At 50.2% G+C, this 22247-nt stretch overlaps 1 protein-coding gene across 4 annotated transcripts in view; it reads left to right on the forward strand.

Moving 5' to 3' along the window:
• The window catches only part of Col22a1 (collagen type XXII alpha 1 chain), a 231258-nt gene that overhangs the window by 82021 nt on the left and 126990 nt on the right, over nucleotides 1-22247 (forward strand). For all 4 annotated transcript variants that reach the window (XM_078016656.1, XM_078016657.1, XM_078016658.1 and 1 more), the window contains 9 exons: nucleotides 6073-6126; nucleotides 6720-6773; nucleotides 7840-7893; nucleotides 9189-9233; nucleotides 14455-14508; nucleotides 16679-16723; nucleotides 18757-18801; nucleotides 19069-19098; nucleotides 19355-19408. In XM_078016656.1, the coding sequence (XP_077872782.1) occupies nucleotides 6073-6126; nucleotides 6720-6773; nucleotides 7840-7893; nucleotides 9189-9233; nucleotides 14455-14508; nucleotides 16679-16723; nucleotides 18757-18801; nucleotides 19069-19098; nucleotides 19355-19408 (435 nt within the window). The remainder of the gene's footprint in view (nucleotides 1-6072; nucleotides 6127-6719; nucleotides 6774-7839; nucleotides 7894-9188; nucleotides 9234-14454; nucleotides 14509-16678; nucleotides 16724-18756; nucleotides 18802-19068; nucleotides 19099-19354; nucleotides 19409-22247) is intronic.

Below are 22247 nucleotides of genomic sequence, written 5' to 3' on the forward strand. Positions count from 1 at the left end.
CTAACACCAGTGAACATATGTGGAATGGTATATGGACTTCATCTGAAAAGAATCTACCACTTAGTGAAAAGACTCATGACCTAAGCCCTTTATTGATCCCTTAATCTGTGCCAGGTTATTTGGTTTTTGAGTGGCAGCTTCCTAAGCCCCTTGTACGGGGCTGCCCAATATCACAGAGCAGGTGAGGGTCTGAGGCTGAGACTGGGCCTGTTTGATACAAGACACAAGATGAGAGAGAGATCCTTGCTCTTGACCACTACATTGGCCAGTGCCATCCCCTGTCCCTCTCTGAAAGTAGGACTACTATCTGGGAATTCTAGATCCCAAAAACTTGTTCCTCATAGGAATCAATTTCATGTTATGACTGCATTGTAGAGCCTTGGAGCCAGAAAATGTAAATTACATATTTGTGTTTATATATGTGAAACTTCTAAGATTTATTTATGCCATCCACTTCTAGCTTGGGGTCCTTGCTCTTTGTTCATGGTTGGTGTAATCAGCTCCCCCATTTCCTTCCCTTAGCGTGTGTGTGTGAGTGGACATCTCCCATGGTTATTGCGTTGGATAGCTGTGGTTGAATGCCTTCCATTTTTACAATAATTAAAAGGCTGAGGGGAAATCTAGTTTCGCTGTTTATGTGTCTATGGGGATAGTTTTATAGATTGGAGTTAAAATACTGGGGAAAGAATGATGCTCCTAGCCCTGTCCATGGTGCTGAAGATAGGCACCTAGGAGCAGTTGTGAGTTGATGTGTCTTTCAGCCCCAGGCGGAGCTGGATGGGGAAGTCTGCATTTCTCTCCAGCGCCATCTGACACCCAGTTGCTTGCCAGGTCTAATGGGCTAGTTTCAAAATCAAGGACTAATCAAAAGGGTGAGAGCATTGAGGAGAAGGGAAATAAATGCTGGCGACTGCACTAGGGGGTCAGGGAGGCTGAGGGAGCAGACCCTAGACACAGACTGGCTGGATCCAGACCTTGATCAGCCACTTAGCAGCGTGACTGTGGGCTGTTACTTAACCTGTAACCCTGTAACCCCAACTTTCCTCCCTCATCTGTGAATTGGCAAATAAAGCACTCTCTGCAGAGGGTTGCTGTGAACACTAAATGAGCTAATGACCATAAATGACTTATATTTGTAAAAAGTGCTCATAAATGTTAAGCTTAATTACCAATTTGCCAGCATAATGTTCCATCCTGATGCTCCACGTGACATCTGTGCTCTCAGCATTAATCAGATCTTACCCTCAGAGGTGACAAAGAGTGGGAACTCTGTGCTCTTGGTGAGGTGCAACACTCGAGGCTCAGGAAGCCCAGCAGGAGTCTTAGGAACTATGCTTCAGGGGGGCAGCTGTAGAGGTCTTTCCTTTCTCCAGTTCATCTGAGATAATTCACAGGACATCTAAGAACGGTGACAGTACCTGCATTTACAAGCACTTGCTGGCTTCCAGGGTCCATGTGCATGCTGTTTGATTTAACTCTTGAGGAAGAGGATGTTCTCATTTCACATGGCATTTATACTGAGACCAAGTACCAGTGACTTCCTCTGTAAGTGGTGGAGGCAGAGTTTGATTCCATGTTTTCTGATTCTGTGACCTGCATTTGTCTGTTCTAAGGAGTGGTTCTCAAACCCAAGATGGTGCTCAAATCACCCGGCTGGTGGGACCCCATTCCCAGAATATCTGCTTCAGTAGGTCTACAGCAAGGCAGAGGCCCCCGGAGATGCTGACGCTGCTGGTCCAGGGACCACACATTGAGAACCCTTGCCCAGAATATTCCCAAGACCCCACCTAAAGGGCCTGCCATGCCTCCTACCAAATGGGTGAAGACTAGACTAACATAGCACCTCTGGTAGACTCATTATTATCATTTAGAAATGCCCTGATAGCTAATTAACCAAGAGTAAGAGGGGTGTGTGTTCCCTTGTACCTCTGCATCGTGCCCATGAGTTAACAGGGTGAACCTGCAATATGATCTGGATGCTGATGAGTGGGTGTGGATGGACAGGTAATTTCCTGCTACATGTTACCGTCATGTGATCTCCAGATGGGGTCATGGAGATGGTGAGTGTGCATGTGTGGGGTGGGGGTAGAGAGTTCAGGGCTGCATTTGGAATCAAGCCCCAATTTTGAGTCACAACTGCTAGCACACCAGTGGGAAGGCCCGACTTCTCCGAGCCCTGGTTGTCTTCTGCTGTGGATTTCACGGGCACTGTCTATTGCTATGCTGTCCATGACCTAAGTGTTGTTTTCCTTTTAACAGGTGCAATAAGGAGGCTCAGAAAGTCCACTCAAAATGACAGCACTCATTGCTTACTTTGCAGTCCCCCTTCTAGGAAGCATTTCCCCACCTTGACCAGGAGGCTCTTCCTCCTTGAACCACTCTGTTCATAGCAGATGGAGCTGAGAACAGGAAGGGGAGTGTCTTCCTCCTTACTGCTGCTATGACAAAATGCCTTAGACTGAGTAATGATAAGCCACAGAAATGCATTGCCCACAGTTCTGGAGTCCAGGAAATCCTAGCTGAAGTGCCAGTTCTTAGCAGAATCACGAATCGCTCTGCCTTACAGATAGCACCTGGTTGCTGTGTCTTCACAGGCAGAAGTCCAAAAGGCTCCCTTGAGCCTCTCTAATAAGGGCACTAATCCCACCTCCTAAAGTCCCCAGTTCCTGATACTATTGCGTAGGGGATTTGGTTTTCACGTGTGAAACTTGAGGGGACATAGACATCCAGGCCACAGCGGGAAGCAAGCGTTCTGCTGAGCCAAGGTGCCCCGGAGCCCCCTTTCTCCTCCCTTCACTTCCTTTTCCCCTCCCCCTCCCTTCCCCTGCATAGTATTGTGGACCCTTAGCTACACTTGCTTGGGCCTTGCCCATCACAGGGCCACCTCCGGTCTCTGTCATCCTCCTTGCTCACCCACGTGGAATTGGGGGCAGCACGTGTTTTAGTTCTTGACAGAATGCCAGCAACTGGCATTTTAATAATATTTTACAATCCACAAAGTATGTCGTCATTTATTTCTTATCTGAAATCAGCATGAAACTGTCTTACAAATGACAAAACTTAGGCTGGGGGAGGTCAGGTGGCACTCTTGATGGGCTGTGAGTGGGCAGTGTAGAGCTCTGGCTTTTTCTTTCCAAAGCCACTGAGGGCAGGAGGAGGGAGTCCAGTGGGGAATTTTGGAAGGTGCATCACAGGGGCATGGTAGTATTTTGTAGCATTAATATTAGACGACACTAAAGTGAACTATCTGGGTCAGGTTCACTATTTTGGGGGGGATGAAATTTCACAAGGCCATCTAATGAGAGGGCTTTGATGACAGGAAGGTGGAAATTTCCGGCTGTCCATTTGCAGGGCTGTCTTGGCTGTCTTAACCAAGTAAAACGAAACTCGAAGGAGTGGTCACACTTTTTCAGTCAGCTTTGTAAATACAGAGCAGAGGTAACCCACTCCTATGTCAAAAGAGAACATGGCTGGTCCTGTCACGCTGGTCTTCTAAAACAAGATGCCAAGTCTTCTGTGTCCTTGGGACGTGCGGATCCTGAAGTAGGCATGTCCCCTGCCTGCCTGGAGCCTGGGACTCAGCCTTTCACCAGCCCAGCCACAGTCGTGGTACTGAGGGATGGAGAGAATTGGAAGCTGCAGTTTGCTGGCCGTGGGGACCTTTGTCTGCTCACCATACTCTGTGTTTCACTGTGTTTTCTGGAGTGACATAGTCTAAGGCTAATTTTAAAGCAGGAGCATCTTTGTTACCCTCCCTCAGGAGCACACAGGGTTGGAGAAGGAATGGAGGTCACAGAGCACATGGGCCCTGCACCAAGGCAGGGTCTGGCCCTGTGGCTTCGCTTTCCCCTCTCGGGTGCCAGTCTTGTGGGGGGCAGATTCAGAGATATGCACCAGGCACCCACTTGAAGAGAACAGCAAGGCAAGAAACACGACCTCTGTGAGGAAAGGCACAGATTCCAGAACTTTCCAGAGTTCGGAGTTCTCTCTGGCATTGTCTTTGGTCTCACCCCGACTCCCTTTATTAGATGGCCCCTGCCCCCAACTTTATTTCTGAGGCAGGAGCCCTCCAGGACACCCTTTCCTGCCTTGAGCTGAAGGACTTCCCACCCTGCAGGAGCCAGAGGACAGACTGATCTTTCACGGACCCGCCATCCTGAATGGTAACCGAGGCACTGGGTGAACACGTTCACTGTGAGGCCTCATGCTGGGGGAGGCAGCCCCCAGGGCTCTTTCCTAGAGAAAGTCCTTGTTTTCTGTGATGTCTCCCTTTTGTGAAAGACTGAATTTCAGCCTTCAGGTTACAGGGATATGGCATTAAGGAGGCTGGTTCTGGAAATGCACAAGCCACAGCCTCTCTCAGTGCAGGAGGAGTGGAATGCGGGCCTTAGAGAGGGTAGAGCACACGGGCTGAGCCTGTCTTTTCTTTTCTTTTTTTTTTTTTTTTTTTAAAGAGAGAGTGAGAGAGGAGAGAGAGAGAGAGAGAGAATTTTTTTTTAATATTTATTTTTTAGTTCTCGGCGGACACAACATCTTTGTTGGTATGTGGTGCTGAGGATCGAACCCGGGCCGCACGCATGCCAGGCGAGCGTGCTACCGCTTGAGCCACATCCCCAGCCCTGAGCCTGTCTTTTCTTGACCACCAGTCTCCTGACCCTGTGCAGGGCTTCTGCCCTCCTGAGGCAGTTAGAGGGTAGCTCTGGAATTGCCAGGGAAGTGGGGCTGATGCTCAGGACTGCGGAGTGTCCATTGAAGTGGTGTGGGTGCAGGTCCTGCTGCACGCTACCAGAATGTGAAAAAACACATTGGTTAGGAGAAGCCGGGGATGGACTTGGGTTAATCTGATGCCAGGCTCAGAAATGCCAATCTTTCTTGGCAACATCATGCTGGTTGATATTAGAATGTTGAGGCCACAGGAGGCACTGCATAGAAGTTTTAGAAGTATACATATGTGTGCATACGTGTGCATGCTTCTTAATTGAATTTAATTTAGTTTGTGGACAAAGCTAGAAGTTTTTAGTGTCTGATGTGTCTTTGGAAAAAAACACCTTCTCAGAGGGTTATGACAGGGACTGTGTCTGATGATGTCTGCAGAAGTGCACTGCTGCACACAGGACTCTGTAGCTGCACGTGTGGATTCATCAGTCTGTCTGATCACTGCAGATGCATCACCCTCATTGTGCATATGGAGGAAGCCCAGGTGGAGGCATAGCCTGCTCAGGGTCTCGTGGAGGATCGAGGGGGCGAAGGCAGCTGAGCAGAAGGTCTCAGGCAGCTTCCTTTTATTTGAATCAGGTGGTGTCAGAGGTGGACAGGCGCTTAGAGACCCTGGAGTCCCCTCTTTTAAACTGCCTCCCCAGGCCTGTGGCAGGTGTGTGTGTGTGCAGGAGGAAGGGGGATGAGGAGCCTAATCCAGGTGCCCCCTCACCCCACAGCTGCTCCTATTTATGCTTGTCATGTGTATCTGTGTGCAATTCCTTAGAATTAAGTTTGTCATAAGTTAAAAAACATTAAATATTTGTCCTAGCCCAGTGCCTTTCAGCCAGGAAGGCTCTTGCCTCCTAGGAGGTGTTTGGCAACATCTGGAGACATATTTGGTTGTGGCAACTGGACGGTGCATCTGGTATCTAGGGATCTGCTAAGCATCCCATGAGGCCCAAGGCACCCCTGCCATGAAGACCTGCTCAGCTGTATGTGCCCCTCTGCAGCCCAGGCCGGCCTCCCCTCTACATGTGACATCTAGCCCAGAGTGAGAGGGCCACTCTTGTGGACTCTTGTGAGGACAGGGTTGCAGACCAAGCTTCTTGTTCATGTGTCAGTTCATACAGATGCCCTGGAGATCTTATGAAGGGTTGCCCCTGATGTGGTAGATCTGGTGCAACTCTTGGGAATCTGCTTTTCTTCCTCTCCTAAGTGAGGCCTGAGCTGCAGGCTGGTGTCTACTCCACAAGGAGCAGGGTCCTATCTGCAGCCTCCTTCCCAGTACTTGATTCAGTGTACCTGCACCCTGAGAGCCTCGTCCAACACTGTCCTCACCCTGTACCAATTGCTAATCTCTTTCTCTCCTTCTAGGGTTCCCTGGGCCTTCCAGGTCCCCCTGGGAGAGACGGCAGTAAAGGCATGAGAGTAAGTTCTATTCCCATTGCTCCAGCCTTCACCAAGAACCTAAACGGAATAGGCTGTGGGTTCTCTGCATCTCTTTTCCTTCTCCATCTGCATCTGGGTATGATAGGTCTCAGGTCCTGATTTGTAAGAATCCCATAAGTTCACAATTGACAATACATTAGGAGAAAAGGTCTGAGGTCCTGGAAAACCAGGAGAGAAAGGGGAGTTCTTTGTGTCCCTGGACCCTTGGTCCCCTCCACGTGGCCACACTCCTTCTCCATGAAGATGGACGTCATTGGGACTCCACTCCCACCTGCTCCTACCATCAGAGGTCCACAAAACAAATCTGAATGGGGAATGGAGGAAGCATGGGTGGTGAAGATGAAATCCTTTGCTTATAGAAAAGCACCAGAGGGCAGCCTGGGACCCTCTGCATCCTTTAGTGATGAGTTCTGAGCTGCTGGGGATGGGTTCTCCCTGTGTCCTGGGGATGGGTTCTCCATGTGTCCTGGGGAATGGGCTCTCCCTGTGTCCTGGGGATGGGTTCTCCATGTGTCTTTGGCTGCTCTGGTGTGTCCTGAGGGCTCTGACCATATGCTAATTTGTATGCACAGGGGGAGCCAGGAGAGCTGGGGGAGCCCGGGCTGCCTGGAGAGGTGGGCATGCGGGTAAGTGTCGCTGTGAGCTGTGCTCTCCTTGTGCTCCTAGGGGACAGGTCCTGATGCAAAATGAGGCCCTGTGAGTATAGATGAGATGCTCAAATGTTTCCTGCCTCCCCTTCTCACACAGCACAAATATTTGTTTGTCTAGCCACATATAATCTCTCCTAAATTCTCAAAAACTGGATCATGTAACTGGCAATTTACCTTTTTCATTTAACAAGTGATTTGAGACCTCCTTCCAAACCCACCCAGAGAGCCCGCAGCCCACCTATAGTGTCCCGTGACCCAGAAGGCTTTGTAATTTGTATAACCTTTCCCCTACTCATAGCTCTGAGGGTTTCTTTCTTTTTTATTGTATTTTATATCATTTATTTTTGTTCTTTTTAGTTATACATGACAGTGGAATCTATTTTATATACTTATAATTTCATTAGTTTTCCTCTAAAATCGATGAAGCAGTCAAGCATGCACATGTGCGTGTTTCTCCTCAAGTCTTATATATTTTCATTGCAGTAGGAGACACCACAAAAGTTGGGATGCCGTTAGCTAAGGAAATGCACATTTTTTAGTGAATTTTTATAGATCTTTCCAAACTACCTGTTCAAAGGCAGTAGTGGTGGATGGTGCGGGCAGCAGAGGAGCCTCCAGGCTCTGCAGACTTCCTCCAGGCTCTTTGTGGAACTCTTCAGGGTGTACCCACTCTGGGGCAAATGTAAATGAGAGCCACAGGAATCAGCTGTGCTTCTGCAAAAGACGTGATTGTGTCCAGGCCAGATCTCAGAAGGCAGAAGGATGTGGGGCAAGTGGAAATGGAAATTGCTGCATCTGGGCTCAGAGGGCGCGCCAGAGCTGTTGCTTGACGTCTGGCCGATCTGGGTGTGAGCATGGCTCCATCAGTAGGGGAGAGGAAGCTGAGGTCCAGGGCTGTCTCCTGGAGAGATGGTTCAGGCAGTGCAGGCAGCTCTTGGGTTGCAAACCTGTGGATCTTTGTACGAAACACGGTCACTGACTGAGCAGCTCTTATCTGTTGTTTTTATCTCTAAAACTTTTCTTTGTGAATGCTCTTCTGCAGGGTCCCCAAGGACCACCTGGACTTCCGGGACCTCCTGGGCAAGTTGGAGCTCCTGTAAGTAAAGGCTCCTGTCTGGGAGGGATGCTGTCTCTTGGCTCATCAATCAGGAGCCCGGCTCTCTGGCCAGTGCCTCACTGAATCTGCTTGATGAGGACTTGCTGTTGGCACATAGTGATGCCCAAGAATCATCGGTCTCTCTTCTTTTAGACCAGAATTTCTTAAATGCTGTGGTACATAAGAATCACCTGGGGGATAGGTTTAAACACATTCCTGAGACCCCCATTTCAAGGTTCAAAAACAGGATAGAGCTTAGGGGTCTCTGACACTTGGTTGAAAGAAGCCACTTTCACCCACCTGTCCAGTTTGCCCCCTCTGGAAGGTAGTGAAGTATATTGGATTTCTGGTCCCTGGACCAGTGCCAGTCACAGGTGCAGAGTCTCCAGTGGGTAAAGGAGTGGAGAGTGGGTGACTATGGCATAGAAGGGCCCCGTGGCTTCTTGAGCATCAACCCTTTCTTCATTCTCATTAAAAAAGGGTTGAGATTGGCAGCAGTGTAGAAAGTCACTTTCAGGCAAAGCAGCTTGCTCAGCCTCCCGGGCACTCAGGACCTCCCATCTCAGTCTGCACAGCCCAAATATTTAGATGGGATTAAAATAGAATCCATGTCCACTAATCCCCAGACCCAGGTGTCCCTGAAGACCCTCTTTCCTTTAGAACGGTGTCTTGTGGCTCTGATGCTTTGCTCTTCAGTACAAATGCACAAATTATTCCTGGAACCAATGGGAAGCTCTGGGATGTGTCTGCCATGTTTAACACCCTTCCCATGGAATGCCCAAGGGTCCCTTCTTCCAGAAAGGAGAGAAGAGGGAGGAACCACACAAGGAGTTCATAGCACAGGGCCCTGCTGCTGCTCTACAGGAGGGCCCAGTGCAGCAACTCTTCCCTGGGGCAGGAGGAGGGGTGTGTGTAAAAGGCCCCAGAGTCTCCAATTCAAAGAGGGCTCCTTTCTGGAATCCATGGCACAGTGGAATTGCAGGCTTCAGGTGGAAGGGTCTGACTCTGAAGCCACATTTATCCCTTGGCCAGGTGAGCTCAGAGGTTCTGGTCTATAGCCATGAGAACTGGTTAGCCCAGACCAGGAGAACAGCCCTACAGGCTCCCCTCCACCCTGGACATGGAGGAACCCGGGCCGCTGTGTGGCATTAGCAGGATTACACTGCTACACAGGGTCTTCACCACCTCCCTCTCCTGCACCCCGAGCTGGAAGCTTCCACGAGGTTCTCCAGAGGCCTCGGGGGTCTAGCCCAGAGAAGCAGGCTGTGGTGGTGTCACTGCTCTTACCTCCGCAGGGTCTCCAAGGAGAACGAGGGGAAAGAGGACCTTGGGGAGAAAAGGTACGTGCAGGCTGTGCTGATCGTCCGCAGCACTCTCCACTCTCCAGCGGGAGGAGGTGCTGGGACTGTCCACGCTTGGCGTGTGTATGTGTGTGCAAGTATGTTTGTGCACATGACATGGGTGTGCACATACGGGTGTGCATGTGTGGTGAGGACCAGTGCGGTGCAGTGTCAATGTCCCACCCTCCAGGTAAGCTGTGCTGAAGGCTGTGTCTTGTCCCTGCAGGCCTAGCATCCTCTCCAAGAGACAGAGGTCAGGGCTTCCAGACAGAGTCCTGGCTTGGGGCTTGGGAGGTCCTGGTTCTGGCCATGGACTGGCATCTGACCTAGCAAGTTATATAACTTCTCTGCTCCTCAGTTACCTTGAAGTGAAGAAAATGGGGGGTTTGTGGTGCCATTGATGAACAGGTCCCTGGGCACTCAGTCTTGGCACCCACTGAGTGTCAGGTACAGGCCACGTCCAGAGAGGACTGAGACACAGGTGCTGCCCTTAGGGGTCCAAGGGCTTAGGGGGCAGAACAGATACTTACAAAGTCAACACAATGCAGGGCCACAGGTGCACAGTGTTAAGAGTAGACCCTGGAACATAGGTGGCCCTCAGTGTCTGATGAATCTATGAATGAAGAGTAGACAACTCCATGAAATCCTGTCTCAAGACCAGGTCCCTGATAAAATGAGCCAGGGTGAATCAAAGGTGTAGAAACGCAAGTGGAGGACAGCAGTCTGGATGGAGCCAGGTTTGTTCAGACAAGAGGCAGCTACATTTGGAAGAGATGCAAACCCCCAGAACCCCCAGGACCTTGGCCTTTAGATCCAGGTCCAATACCAGTATGGGGCCTCAAAAGAGAAGCCCAGAAACCCTGACCAGCTGAGAGGCCAAGGTTGTGGTTTCTCCACTGACTAGAGGCCTGGGGCTGAGCCAGCCTGGAGAGAGGGGCATCCAAGAATCCTCAGGCAGGAGCAGTTACTTCCGGGCCCACAGAGGTCCTGTTCATGTTGCCCTCGGGTGCTTCACCTGGGGTCAGTGTTCCGACATACACCCCAGCTCCAGATGATGTGGGTTCAGGTCACCCAGCGCTGATACAAATGTGAAAAGGGAATTTTAAAAACAGTCCTCCTGCGAGGCCTCCACTGCTCTTGATTTGTAGACCCGAGGAGTCTTGGCATCTGTCAGCTCATCTACCCAGGAGGCTGGTACTCACAGGGGCACCTGCTGGTGCTACCGTGTCTTCTGCCTCATGAGAGAATATTGAGGAGATCCTGAAATAAATTAAAAATTACCTATGAAGTGTTTATGTTTTTAATGTGCCATAGAGGATCCAAAAACGTCTAAGCATGGCTTTTGGCCTAGGGAGCCTTCAGTCTGACTGGAAATGTGTGGGAAGTTGGATTTAGTCATCCATCCATTGATCCATCCACTCTTTCCTTCATCCATACACCACCCAGCAGTGCAGCCTCAGTATCCCCTTGACCCTCCGACTCTGGGCCCACGCATGGCTCCCTCCCAGGTCTTCCTGGGCTCGGGCCTGCCCAGAGCTTCCTCCTCTGTGCTTCTAGAAGCTGTGCAGTTCACCCGACTCTGCCGTGGTTGCTTGTGTCCTACACACACGTGAGTTCTCAGCTTCTTGAGCAGGACATTCCTGCCTCCTGCATCTCGGGTCCTCACTGGCTGAGGCAGCACTTGGTGCAAAGCATCTGGTCGGTTCTCCTCTCGGGGACACACTGGGATGGCACTGGGTATGAGCTGGGATGCTGTGGGAGCCACGATCAAGCTCGGGCTGCAGTGGGCTGTGAGCGCCAGTGTAGGGTGAACTTTGGTGACGTGTGGTGTGGTGCAGATGGTTTATTTTGGAGTGGAGGCTGAGATGAAGCCACAGGTCTGGATGAGGCAGCAGACAGGAAGCTGTGTCATGTTATCTAGGACATGTCACAGAGACAGAGCACCCATGAGGGCTCAGGTGGGCCCAGCCACCATCTGAACTGTGGCCTCACAGTGCCCCGGGTGCTATGGCTTCAGTTCTGAGGATGGTGCGACCAGCTTTCCCAGGAAATGAAGGCTGGCCAGCCGAGGGGTGGCTGTGGCCTTGTGAGGGGAAGCCTGCTGCTGAGAGCTGGGACTGCCCTGAGCTGCCTCAGCTCCTCATGGACAGAATGGAAGAATTACCGTCTTCCATGTAGCTGGTGGGAAGGCCGGATGAGATAACAGAAGTGTCCAGCTCGTAATGCATGGTCATAAACACCTGCTTCCGTTCCCACCTGTGCTTCAGAGGCACCCAGCTGTACATGATTCAGAGCTTTGTTTCTGCCAAACACTATTAGGAAACAGCAGCCTTTCCTGAGGTGTTGGGCAGCCTCTCCAGCAAGCTCCTAGCATCTTGTTGGCATTAAGACTTTGTCTAGTCAACAAGAGCGGCAGTCCTCTGGACATCCCAGACCTGTAACGACTGGAGAAGCCTGGTGCACTCTCCTTACTGTACAGCGGGGGAAGCTGAGGTGGGGTATTCCTGAAGCCATGTGTGAGAAGAAGAACAAGGTGTAGAAGCCCCTCGCCCAGCCTTTCTTTCCCCTGTGTGGTAGTCCAGGCCTGAAGCACTGGAACACGGTGGGAGGCTCCCCTGGACTCCCTCCCTAGGTGGCCCACAGCCCTTTCTGCTGAAGTCAATGTGGAGAAGCTCAAGAAGTGGAGGGCACCTTCAAGCCATGTCCAGGGGAGAAGGTTCAGTTAGTGCCTCCAACAGCCTGAGTCCCTCCAGTGAGTAGCATCCCCGTGGTGTGGGTCAGACCTGCAGTGATTCTGGAGACTATGTTTGGACCCCGGCTCTGGAGTCTGTCTGTGGGCAGCATAACCTTTGGAGAGCCATTTAACCTCGAGGCTCAAGTTTCCTCCATGCAGAAGTTCAGAGTATCTACCGCATGAGACTGCACCAGGATTAGATGAGTTAACTTCTCTAACAAGCTTAGCAGGGTCCTGGGCAGCACACCCCGAGTACAGAGGGTGAGAGGAGAGACAGAGAAGCAAGCGGGGAGGGCGAGCTGTGCATTCCGCTAGCTCAGCTTTGGGTGTGATTTCTGCCTCTCTCGCTGATGTGCTTGGGGACTTGGGCACCTCCATTTCTCCATCTGCCAAACAAGAAGCCAGGGCTCCATGCTGCCCTGGGCCCTTTTCCAGTTCTTACATTTGATGGGTACTTAAAGTAGTCTGTGTTCTCAGGAACCTCTCTGACTCTGACATCAGCAAGAAGGAAGTTTCAATCTTCCCTTGAGACAGGCCCTTCTAGCTGCTGGGCCATGTCCCAGCACAGCCTTAGCCAAAAGTCACTACCCATCCATCAGTGTGGGTGTTCACTGTGATGTGGGAGGCAGCCCTGCTTCTGGGGCTTTTCAGAAGATGTCTGTGTGGACACAGGTGGGGGGAGGTTCTATAGGTGAGAGTAGTTCCTGGTGTTGAGGGACAGTGAAGCCCAGAGGCCGTCAGGGGCTGCTGAGTCCTGTTGGTTGGCAGACAGTGAGATGCATCTGGTGGGGACAGAGAGGAGTCCACTCACTAAAGACCCTGGGAATTGGCCACTGTCAACCACAGTTTTGTCTGGAAAACCAGGTGCCCTGAAAACTAAGGGTGGCTCTGGGCATTGGGAGCATGTACTGGGTGCTGAGCCCTGTATGCTTAGGCCCAGGGGTAGTGGAAATAGACCAGGGGCTAAGGGTCAGGAGGCCCGGACTCTATTTATGCCAACTGCACAAAGTGGTTTCTTCTCCTGGGTCCTAAATTTCCCCATCGGTTGCTGGGGCTCCAACCTGCCAACTTTAGAGTTTGGAAGAAGAGAAGGAGCAATAACAGATGTGGAATCAGCAGAGAGCAAACGCAGACAGCTCTCCTCTCCTTCTCCTCAGATCTCCTGCAATGAGCCAGTTTTTCAAAACTATGTATACAATAGAGCTGGAAAACAGAAATGTGTTCATCGGCCTACTAGATATATCGAGTGACTTCTGGAAGAGAAGAACATGGACATGAGTGCATGGTCACAGGTGCAGGGTGAGAGGAAGTCCAGCTGTGGAGCTGAGAGAGATCTGGGACATCTCCCAAGGTCAAATCCATGGCTGCAGGTGGTCCTGGGGGAGTTGTCAGCAGCTGCCCTGGGAAGCTGAGTTGGGCAGCTCTTTCCTGTCCCTCGCCCCCAGATTAAGGGACAGAACCATATCCCGGGCAGCCAGCAGGCCCCAGGAGGAATGGGAAGGCCAAAGTCAAGGAGGTGACCTTGAAGCTGAGCTTGAGTGGAGCTGACCACCAGCAGAGGGAACGGTCAGCACAGTGTGGACACAGGGAAGGGGAGCGTGTCTGCTGGGCTCAGTGAAGTGTCAACATAGGCACAGATCCACCTCGGAGCATCAGCCTTTCTTCATCATCTGAGTTCTTATGGCCAGCTGGAAGGACACTTGGTGAGGACATGAAGCCCTGACCTAGGTCCACTAATGGGACAGGCCAATATCTGTGAGCACTGTCTCAAGGAAACCAGTGCAAATCTGGGAGAAAAATGTTACTGCTCCTGGACTGTCCTCGGAAGCAAGCGCTTCAGGTGTGCCATCTCCTGTCTTAGTCACAGGTGTCTTTGAGGAAGGGATTATCCTCACTCCTATGAAACATCATGAACTAACAGTCTCAGAGAGGTAAAGCAACTTGCCCAAGTTACACAGCTAGTGCCTTTAAGGGAGCTCTGGGTGGAGGCACGGCCAGCTGCAGTCAGTTCTTAGACGTGTTCCAAGCAGGGGAACGTGGTGGATGTTCATCTGGGTGTACTGGATGGAGGAATAATGCATGGAATGTGCCTGTGGTTTTTGCAACTGCATTGCAAATCCCACACATGTATCCCAGGCAGACCCAGATGGCAAGGAGGGTTGCAGCTCACAGAAGCTACATGGTCATCCCTGGGTCACAGATTTGGGAACTGAAAGGGACATGTGCCTGTTTTCTCTGACCCTTCACCTCAGTTCCTTGACACTCTCTAGGGCTGTGTGTGTGTGTGTGTGTGTGTGTGTGTGTGTATGTGTGTGTATCTGTGTGCTCATGTGCATTTGGCCTTCCTGTGCTGAGAAGTACCTGATGGAGGGTGGAGCTGAGCATGCTGGGACACTTCCCATGACAGTGACCACAGCGGTGTCTATTCAGCTGCTGCCTGTTGATCACATGCTTTAATTCATTTTTTAATTGTCCTTATTTTTCCAGGGCGAGCGAGGCCTGGATGGATTCCCAGGAAAGCCAGGGGAAACAGGAGAGCAGGTGGGTGGGTGCTCAGGATGGTGGCTGGGTTTTGCTAGAGGACAGAAATGATTGATGTCAAACTCCGGAGGGCCTTGGTCCCTCGGCTTCCTTCCTGTCAGCTGAAGACAGCAGGAGGCTTAGTGACCAAATTCCAGTTGTGTGACCCTCGTTGACTCTACTGCAGAGCTGGAGGGTCCCAGTGAATAGACTACTTCAAGTCAATTGTATGTTGAGTAGCATGACGTGTTGCCATGAATGCCAAGACTATGGATGACATGCTCATGTCCCACGTGACATGCACGTCCAGGGGTTGCTGCTCCAATCTTGTCCATAGAGTACAAGATTAGAAATGCTCGGCAATATGAACTGGGTGAATCAATCAGGAAGCATAGCTACAGGGGAATGAGATGAAGCCGTGGAAATTGTGCAGAACCCTCATGTGCTGGCCCCGGGGAATCTGTCAGATACATGGTTAATGGGGAAAGTGCATCCAGGACCTACAACACACAGCTTCTCTCTGGAAAGATAAACAAGATGGTTGCCCCTGGAAAAGGACGGTGGCAGGAGGATAGGGTGGGAAGGAAAATTTTATGCACTTATGCATGGGAATGTATGACATATTCCAAAAACTTTTATGCACTTTTGCAGGTGAATGTAAAATATATTACAAAAGTAATTAGATTTGAATATTCTTAAAAATAAAAATTAAGTAAAATTGTACATTCATTTTGAGGACTATTAGAAAGATGCTTATCATATTGAATGTATGATTTAACATACTTATTAGTCAATTAATATATTTACGTAAATAAAAAAATAGTTCAGAATGTATGTAAATTAACTATACTCAATATATAAATTAATGATAGTAAGCATTACAATTTTAGCGTACTTAAATCCCATCACCCAGAAATAATATCTGGATTTATATTTCTTGTCATTTGACAAATTGAGATCGCATTTTTCTTATATCTTGCTCTCCTTTCATTGACATTATATGGTAAACACAGAACCATTTCTTAAATATTTGCCCAAGGTGCCCCCCAAGTGGCATATTAAATATATCCATGGTGTGCTGCTTCCGTGCCGGCACACACAGGGAACACCCACTGGGTGACGGCTGAGAGAGGAGGCCCCTTCCCAGGAGAACCTTAAAAACACAAAGAAACCACAGGCTGTGGCAGAGGGTGGGCTGGGGAGCAGAGGGAGGGCACCTCCTCTCTAATTCCCTGGGGGACTCCTGGTGGGTGAGTGGGCTCCGTTCATTTTTGCTAAAGGTGAGAGAGCTTGTGAGTGCAGCCTTGAGTGGGCCTCCATGTCATTAGGACAGAAATCCCCGTCAGTAGGTGAACACTGCTTGTCCAGCTGTCCCCAGATCCCTCCTGGCTTCTCCGAGGAGCCTGACATGAGGACTCCCAGTGGGGGTCTCCTGGGGCCTCTCCCCTCTCCCCCCTGTGGGGATTTTCTGGGGTGCTTTTTCTACTCTGGGGATTGATCTCGGGGCCTCGTGCATGCCAGGCCTGTGCTAACCACTGAGCCACATTCCCAGCCCTTTTGATTTTGAGACAGGGGGTCACACTAAATTTACTAGGCTGCCTCCAACTTGTGACCCTCCTGCCCCAGGTGTGCACTGCTGTGCCAGGCTCTGAGGAGATTTGCTTGCTCTGGCTTTGGTTCTGGCCACTCCTGAAAGGGGACATTGTGTTGGGGCAGTGACGAGGAGGCAGGCTCTGCCGTCATCCTCTGGGGCCTCAGTTTCCCTGTGGCCTTAGCTGGTCCTGGCCTTCCCTCTTCACTTGAGCATGGAGGCCCAGCCAGTGCTCCGACCTCTGAGGCTTCCCAGAGAGCTCCATCAGACTTGGCCCTCGGTACTGCCTGGGCCCGGGCAGAGGAGCGATTTGCTCCTCCTGCCTCTCTCCCAGGTTCCCTCTGCCGTGCCCCCTGCCGAGTGCAGCACCGCACTGCAGAGGTTGGAAAGAGGGAGAGGTGGACGGACGTGAAGATCTAGGTTACTGGAGAAAGAGCTTCCTAGCAGGAAGCCCAGTCCAGAAAGTCTGCTGTGGGGGACCTTTGGCTTCTGGGGAAAAACACGCCGCAGGTTCAGAGGGGCAACTGCCGACTCTGTCCTTCTCCCTCCACCTGCGTAGCCCAGTGCCTGTCATGACCCAACTTTGCTTTCTTTCCCCAGGGCAGACCTGGCCCTCCTGGTGTGGCAGGACCCCAGGGAGAGAAGGTAAGCCAGGCCAGGGCTGCAGCACCAGCTCCTGAGTCAGCAGATGTGTGAACTTCCCCTGGATCCAGCCAGGGTCGGGGAGGGGTGGGGTGGGAGAGTCCTGTGAACAAGGTGGGTCCGGAGGAGGCAGGGGGGTTTGGGCATCAGCACCTCAGCTAGCGAGATGCTGCTGCTGCCACATTAAGTAGTTTTCCTTCTTTTAGGAATAAGTATCCGTTAAAAAACAAACAAACAAACAAAAAGCCCCCTATTATGTGACATTTAGATGTATTAAAATCTTTTACTACTTAAAATGCTTCTAGACCAAGATAGGCTGTGAATACACACAACAGTAATCTTTACAAACTCCTTGTCCTCTTTCTTCTCCTTCTGTTCTTTTCTCTCCTCTACAACATTTCACATTTTTTAAAAAATTAGAATAAGAGTCTTGAGAATATACTAGGCCTTTAGTAAATAAAATAAAGGTTGTATCCTATTATAAGGGTTCTCTCTCTCTCTCTCTCTCTCTCTCTCTCTCTCTCTCTCTCTCTCTCTCTCTCTCTCTCTCTCTCTTAAGCATTTTGGAGAGGAGAGCAAAGTCTTTTTATTTATTTATTTATTTTAATGTATGGTGCTGAGGATCAAACCCAGTGCCTCACATGTGCAAGGCAAGTGCTCTGCCACCACCGAGTCCCAGCCCCATTCCACATGTCATCCCTTTTAGAACATTTTCCAACAAGGCTTAACCAAGCAAATTTGCTGCTTAGGATTTCTGTATCTCAAGTAAAACGCCTGCATGTAAAAGTTTGTTGTCGATTTTGCATGCTTATAAAAATGCTGTGAACGTGACTCTCCTGAGCACTAGGGTAAACAGGAGGATGAAGGAGGAGCTCATGCTCCAGAGTGAGACCCAGGCCTGTGTGAGTGCAGGCTAGAAAAAGGCAGGGCGAAGGCTGTGGGGAGCAGGGTTTAGTGCTGCTGAGATGAGGTCCAGTAGCTTTGCTTCTCAGAGGGACCCAGGCAGGTCTCAGGTAACATCATCTTGGGGCAGCCCAGTTCCTGGAGTGTGGTCTCAAGAAGTAGAGAGGGTATGCACCATAAATAAATAAATAAATAGGAAGCAGTGGCTAAAGAGGCCTCAGCTGAGAATTCTAGCAACTCCCAACTCACTCACCTGGGCTTCCATTCAGGTGCCTTGATTATTCTCTCACCTTCTCTGGAGTTGAAATTGACACGATTGGGTTATTCTGGCATCAAGATTTTAATACATTCTTGCAGTGTTTTGATAGGAGATGCTGAATCCTAAAATTAACTGCCAAGACTCTGGGTGAAAGGAAAGTTTATGCTCCTAAGCGATGTGCAGGAACATTAGCTCTGAGCAGCCTCCCTGCTTTAGTGATAGGGCACTGGAGTAATGGGATAATGACTTTTGTATTGCCATAGTTGACAGATGTTCCCCAAGTGGAACCAAGATTCAGCTCATGCCCTGGGGAATCTGGTCAGGTTACCTGCTCATTAAGAAGGAGGAGTCATGATGAAAGCCTTTTGTGCTCAATGACAAAGAAAGTGGACAGAGTCATCACAGCATTTTCTTGCTCGTTTATCTGATAACTGTTTATTGAATGCTGACCATTTGCTAACTGTGAACTTGACACAAGGACATGGCAAAAGATACGGTCACTGCTCTCACCGTAGTGCCTGCTGCGTGCAAGTGCTCACTGAGTAGGAAGTTTTCTAGCAGCAAATAGCTGTGACGAACCCTGAGGTGTTCCTGGGACACCAGCCAGATCTAGGCACTGGGCTGAATGTGCACAAAAGACAAAATGAGACTCCTGTCCTCTAGAAGCCTGTGGCCTAGACATAGAGATAAGAATCAGACACAGAAGCTTCAAAAATACTGTAGGGAGGCAGGAAGTCCAGGCATGGTGACCCTAGGTGTGATAGAACATGGACAAGGTCCACTGGGCTTGTAGGAGTGAGCAAGGACCCTGAGGGGGCAGCAGCGGAAGGTGGCAGCAAGTCGCTGAGTTGAAACGCTTGTTGTTTCTACACAGGGAGACGTGGGACCTGCAGGACCTCCTGGTGTGCCCGGCTCTGTGGTGAGTGCCCAGCAGTGGGTGGGAATCATGCACTCAGGTGCTGATGGGCCCAGGGCCCTGCAAGAGTCCTCGTCTCTGAGCATGAGGCAGAACTCTGCTGATGCTGCCAGTTGGGTGGAAAATCTTCAACACCAAAAGCCAGAGAAAAGGCAGAAGCCACTTCATTATAGTGTGTGTGTGCGTGCGCGTGCTCTTAATGGAACCTAGAGAGGTGGACTATTGCTGAGAAAATTCCAGCACCTTTGCTAACGCCTGTCTGTCCCTCAGGTGCAGAGAGAAGGCCTGAAGGGAGAGCAGGTAAGCGGCTGTGGGTCCTCCTGTTGTGGGGACTTAGGAGGAGCAGCAGTTGGAAAGGCCATAACCCTACAGTTGGGCGCAGGCACAGCCTTCCCACGTCCAGTTGGCTTTCTGGAGTACAGATGCCAGCACCCATGCCTCTGGGTCCCTGTTGGGAGCTCGAGAAATAAACTCTAGTCGGGGAAAGACCCCGGGGGGTGGTGTCCCTGGTCATGTGGAGAAGGAAGTTGAACTGACACATGACTTGTGTTTCTAGGGAGCTCCAGGACCAAGAGGTCACCAGGGCCCACCTGGACCCCCAGGAGCTCCGGTAAGCCATCCCTCCAACCCAGGGTGAGCTCTGGGCACTCTAGGCCCGGGCAATGGTAGTCCCCCCGTTATGAGCATGGCTGTCTGGGAGGCCTGTGCCTCACTATGGTGGAGCTGATCTCGTCATTCCAGGAGGAAATGCTGTGCGAGGTGAGACCTCGGGCTACAGCGCACGCAGGAGCCAGGCGTGGAACTGCCACAGAATTCCAAGCAGGCTGTCCCCAGTGCCCTCACTCCAAAACAAGGCTGTGACTGGGGCTGCCAGGGTTCTAGTTTCCTCCAGAGAAAACAGAAGGCATTCAAGTGCATCACCTCACGCAGGTTTACTCCCCCAGGCTTCTGATTGGTGCTGGCGAGGCGGCACCCTTTGATTTCCCTCTGTTAAGAACATAACTGTGTAAATAGCTATTTGGGGAGAGGCCACTCGAGGGGAGCCCATGATCGTTGGTGCTGTAAGTTCAGACACTCCGGATGGCCAATGAGAACGTAGTGAACACCGGGGACCCAGTTTTACAGTTGCCCCTCCTGGCAATGGGTTGCTGCTGTGCTAAGTTGCTCTCTGAAGGAGATAAAGCAACTCTCCTTTTTATGTGGTGGATGAGATTCATAATGAATTATTGAGGCCCAGGCAGCATCAGATACATGTGCATGGTTTTGCTGGGATAAAACTAGAAGAAACACATGATTTTCCATCCCAGTATCATTAGAAGAATTTCGTATAAAAAATCATGGACAAACTAAGCTACTTCTTGTCTCTGTGATGTCCCCAGGCTCAGATTCCCATTGGGGAGAACTGCGTGGGGCACCTTCACCTACAGACAGGCCTCTGCAGTCTGTAAGGCTGCACTATTCCCTCCCGTCCTTTTCCAATGAAGGCATTGGTGCTTGCTCAAAGTCATATGGCTTTTGAGAGGCAAAACGGAACTTGGAATCAGTAATCTCGGAATGTGATCGTGGAATCTTGGAATCTGCCCGACTAACTGGTCCCCATGCCCTTTCATCACTGAGAGCTCATTCTGCAGGACCCATGAAGGTCTGCAGATGTGGGACCTCCGGGAACCTCCCTAGGTTCAGACACCAGAAGAGCATAACCAGTCCTGCTGCCCAGAAGAGCTGTCCATGGTCCTGCAGATGTGTTAAGGCCCGGTGCTGCTGATAGAGTTGGATTTAGTACAGTCATAACATTGGTGCTGAAATGCCTACGAACAGAGTTCATGAAGCCAGTGACGTCGCTAAAGCCTTTATTAAAGGGAACAGTATTGAGAGGTCTAAGACTGAGGTTCATACGGCCAGGATCAACTCCCCTCCATCTCTAAGTCCACAGAGTTCTTACTTAACACATGTTTGTAGAATGATGGCCCCACAACACTCTTGGGGGCATTAAAGTGGGGCCTGAATGCAGAGTGAGCCTGTAAAGAGCAGGATGACTTTGGGATGACTTGGGATCAGGAGCCAAAGCACTTGGCTTCACATCCCTATTCTTCCACCATGGAGATTTTTGAATTTGGTACTGGGGTCTGATCTCGTTTGATCCCACTTGTTTCCTCTCTAATTTGGAAATCATCACCATCATCTCTCACAAAGACATGCCATGAGTGTTAATAAACTATTGTGCAAAACCTTGCTCCATGAAGACTTAGCCCAGTGCTAATATGAGCTGTCATTTCTATCTTCTTTGGAATCCCATCAGCCCCTGCCTTGGGGGCTTCTGCAGAGCACTTGCCTTCTACATATTCACTGGATTGAATTGAACCGAGAAGCTGGCTTCAGTGACTCTGTTGAGAATGGAAAATTTTGAATTTGTGTTCAGCAATACCAGAAAGAAGAAAATATATCCTATTCTCTAAATGGGAGCAGGGTGCCGCATTCTGCATCCAAATCCTGGCAACTTCCATTCTTTCTCCAGAGGAAACGGGCCTGATGGCTGGACCAGTCTCAGGCTGAGTGATTGAAGGGCCAGCTGGGCAGATCAATGTCAGGCGTTTCTTGATGCTTAAAGCAAACTCATTCCTGCAGGGTTGCCTCACACTGTATGCCCCAAGCTCAGCAAAACTCTTGTGAGGAAGGAGATCCATATATTAAATTCCTGCAGCTTGGCCATTTATTTATCCATTTACACAGTGCTATTAAATGCAAAGACCTTGGACCTAAATACAGCTTGATCATGTAATTAGTTATGCAACACTTGACCATAATAACTGTTAGTATTATAACCATATTTGCTTAAGGTGAGGAAATTGAAATGCAGAAAGAATGTTTCCAGCCAAAGTCCACCCAGAGGTGGTGAACCCGGTACTGGAGCTCAGGTCTGAGTTGTCCACTGAGTCTCCACACCTGGCTCCAGATGCTGTCATCCAGGGTGCTGCCAGAGGCTGTGCACAGCCTTAGAATCCATTCCTCTTGTGATCTTTACAACTGCTCAATAGCTGGCTGTATTATCTCCATATCAGAGAAGAGATTACTGAGGTTCAACCATGTGGAGTGTCTTATCTGAGGTCATGCAGCAGATGCATAACAGGGTGAGGGGTCAGGATCTGAATTGGGTCAGTGTGCTACCCTCGCCCACAGTCAAGGTTCCCTGTCCAGCTGAAATTGACCTTTCCTAGATAATTTTATGCATATGCCTGGGCTGTTATACTTTGCATGTCACTGTTGCCTGAGAATCAGCAAATCCAAGCTAGTTCTTTCTAAAACAGCAAGCCATGGGGCATGGACACTGGAATTAGACACTTGGATTCCAGAAGATTCTTCTGTGTGTGCTTTATGGAAATTGGTGATGCAAGCCATTTGAACCTTACTGTGCTCATCCATAAAATGTATACCATGGTGCTACATCTTCC

This window comes from Ictidomys tridecemlineatus, chromosome 7 (assembly GCF_052094955.1).
Source record: "Ictidomys tridecemlineatus isolate mIctTri1 chromosome 7, mIctTri1.hap1, whole genome shotgun sequence".
Classification (NCBI taxonomy): Eukaryota; Metazoa; Chordata; class Mammalia; order Rodentia; family Sciuridae; genus Ictidomys; species Ictidomys tridecemlineatus.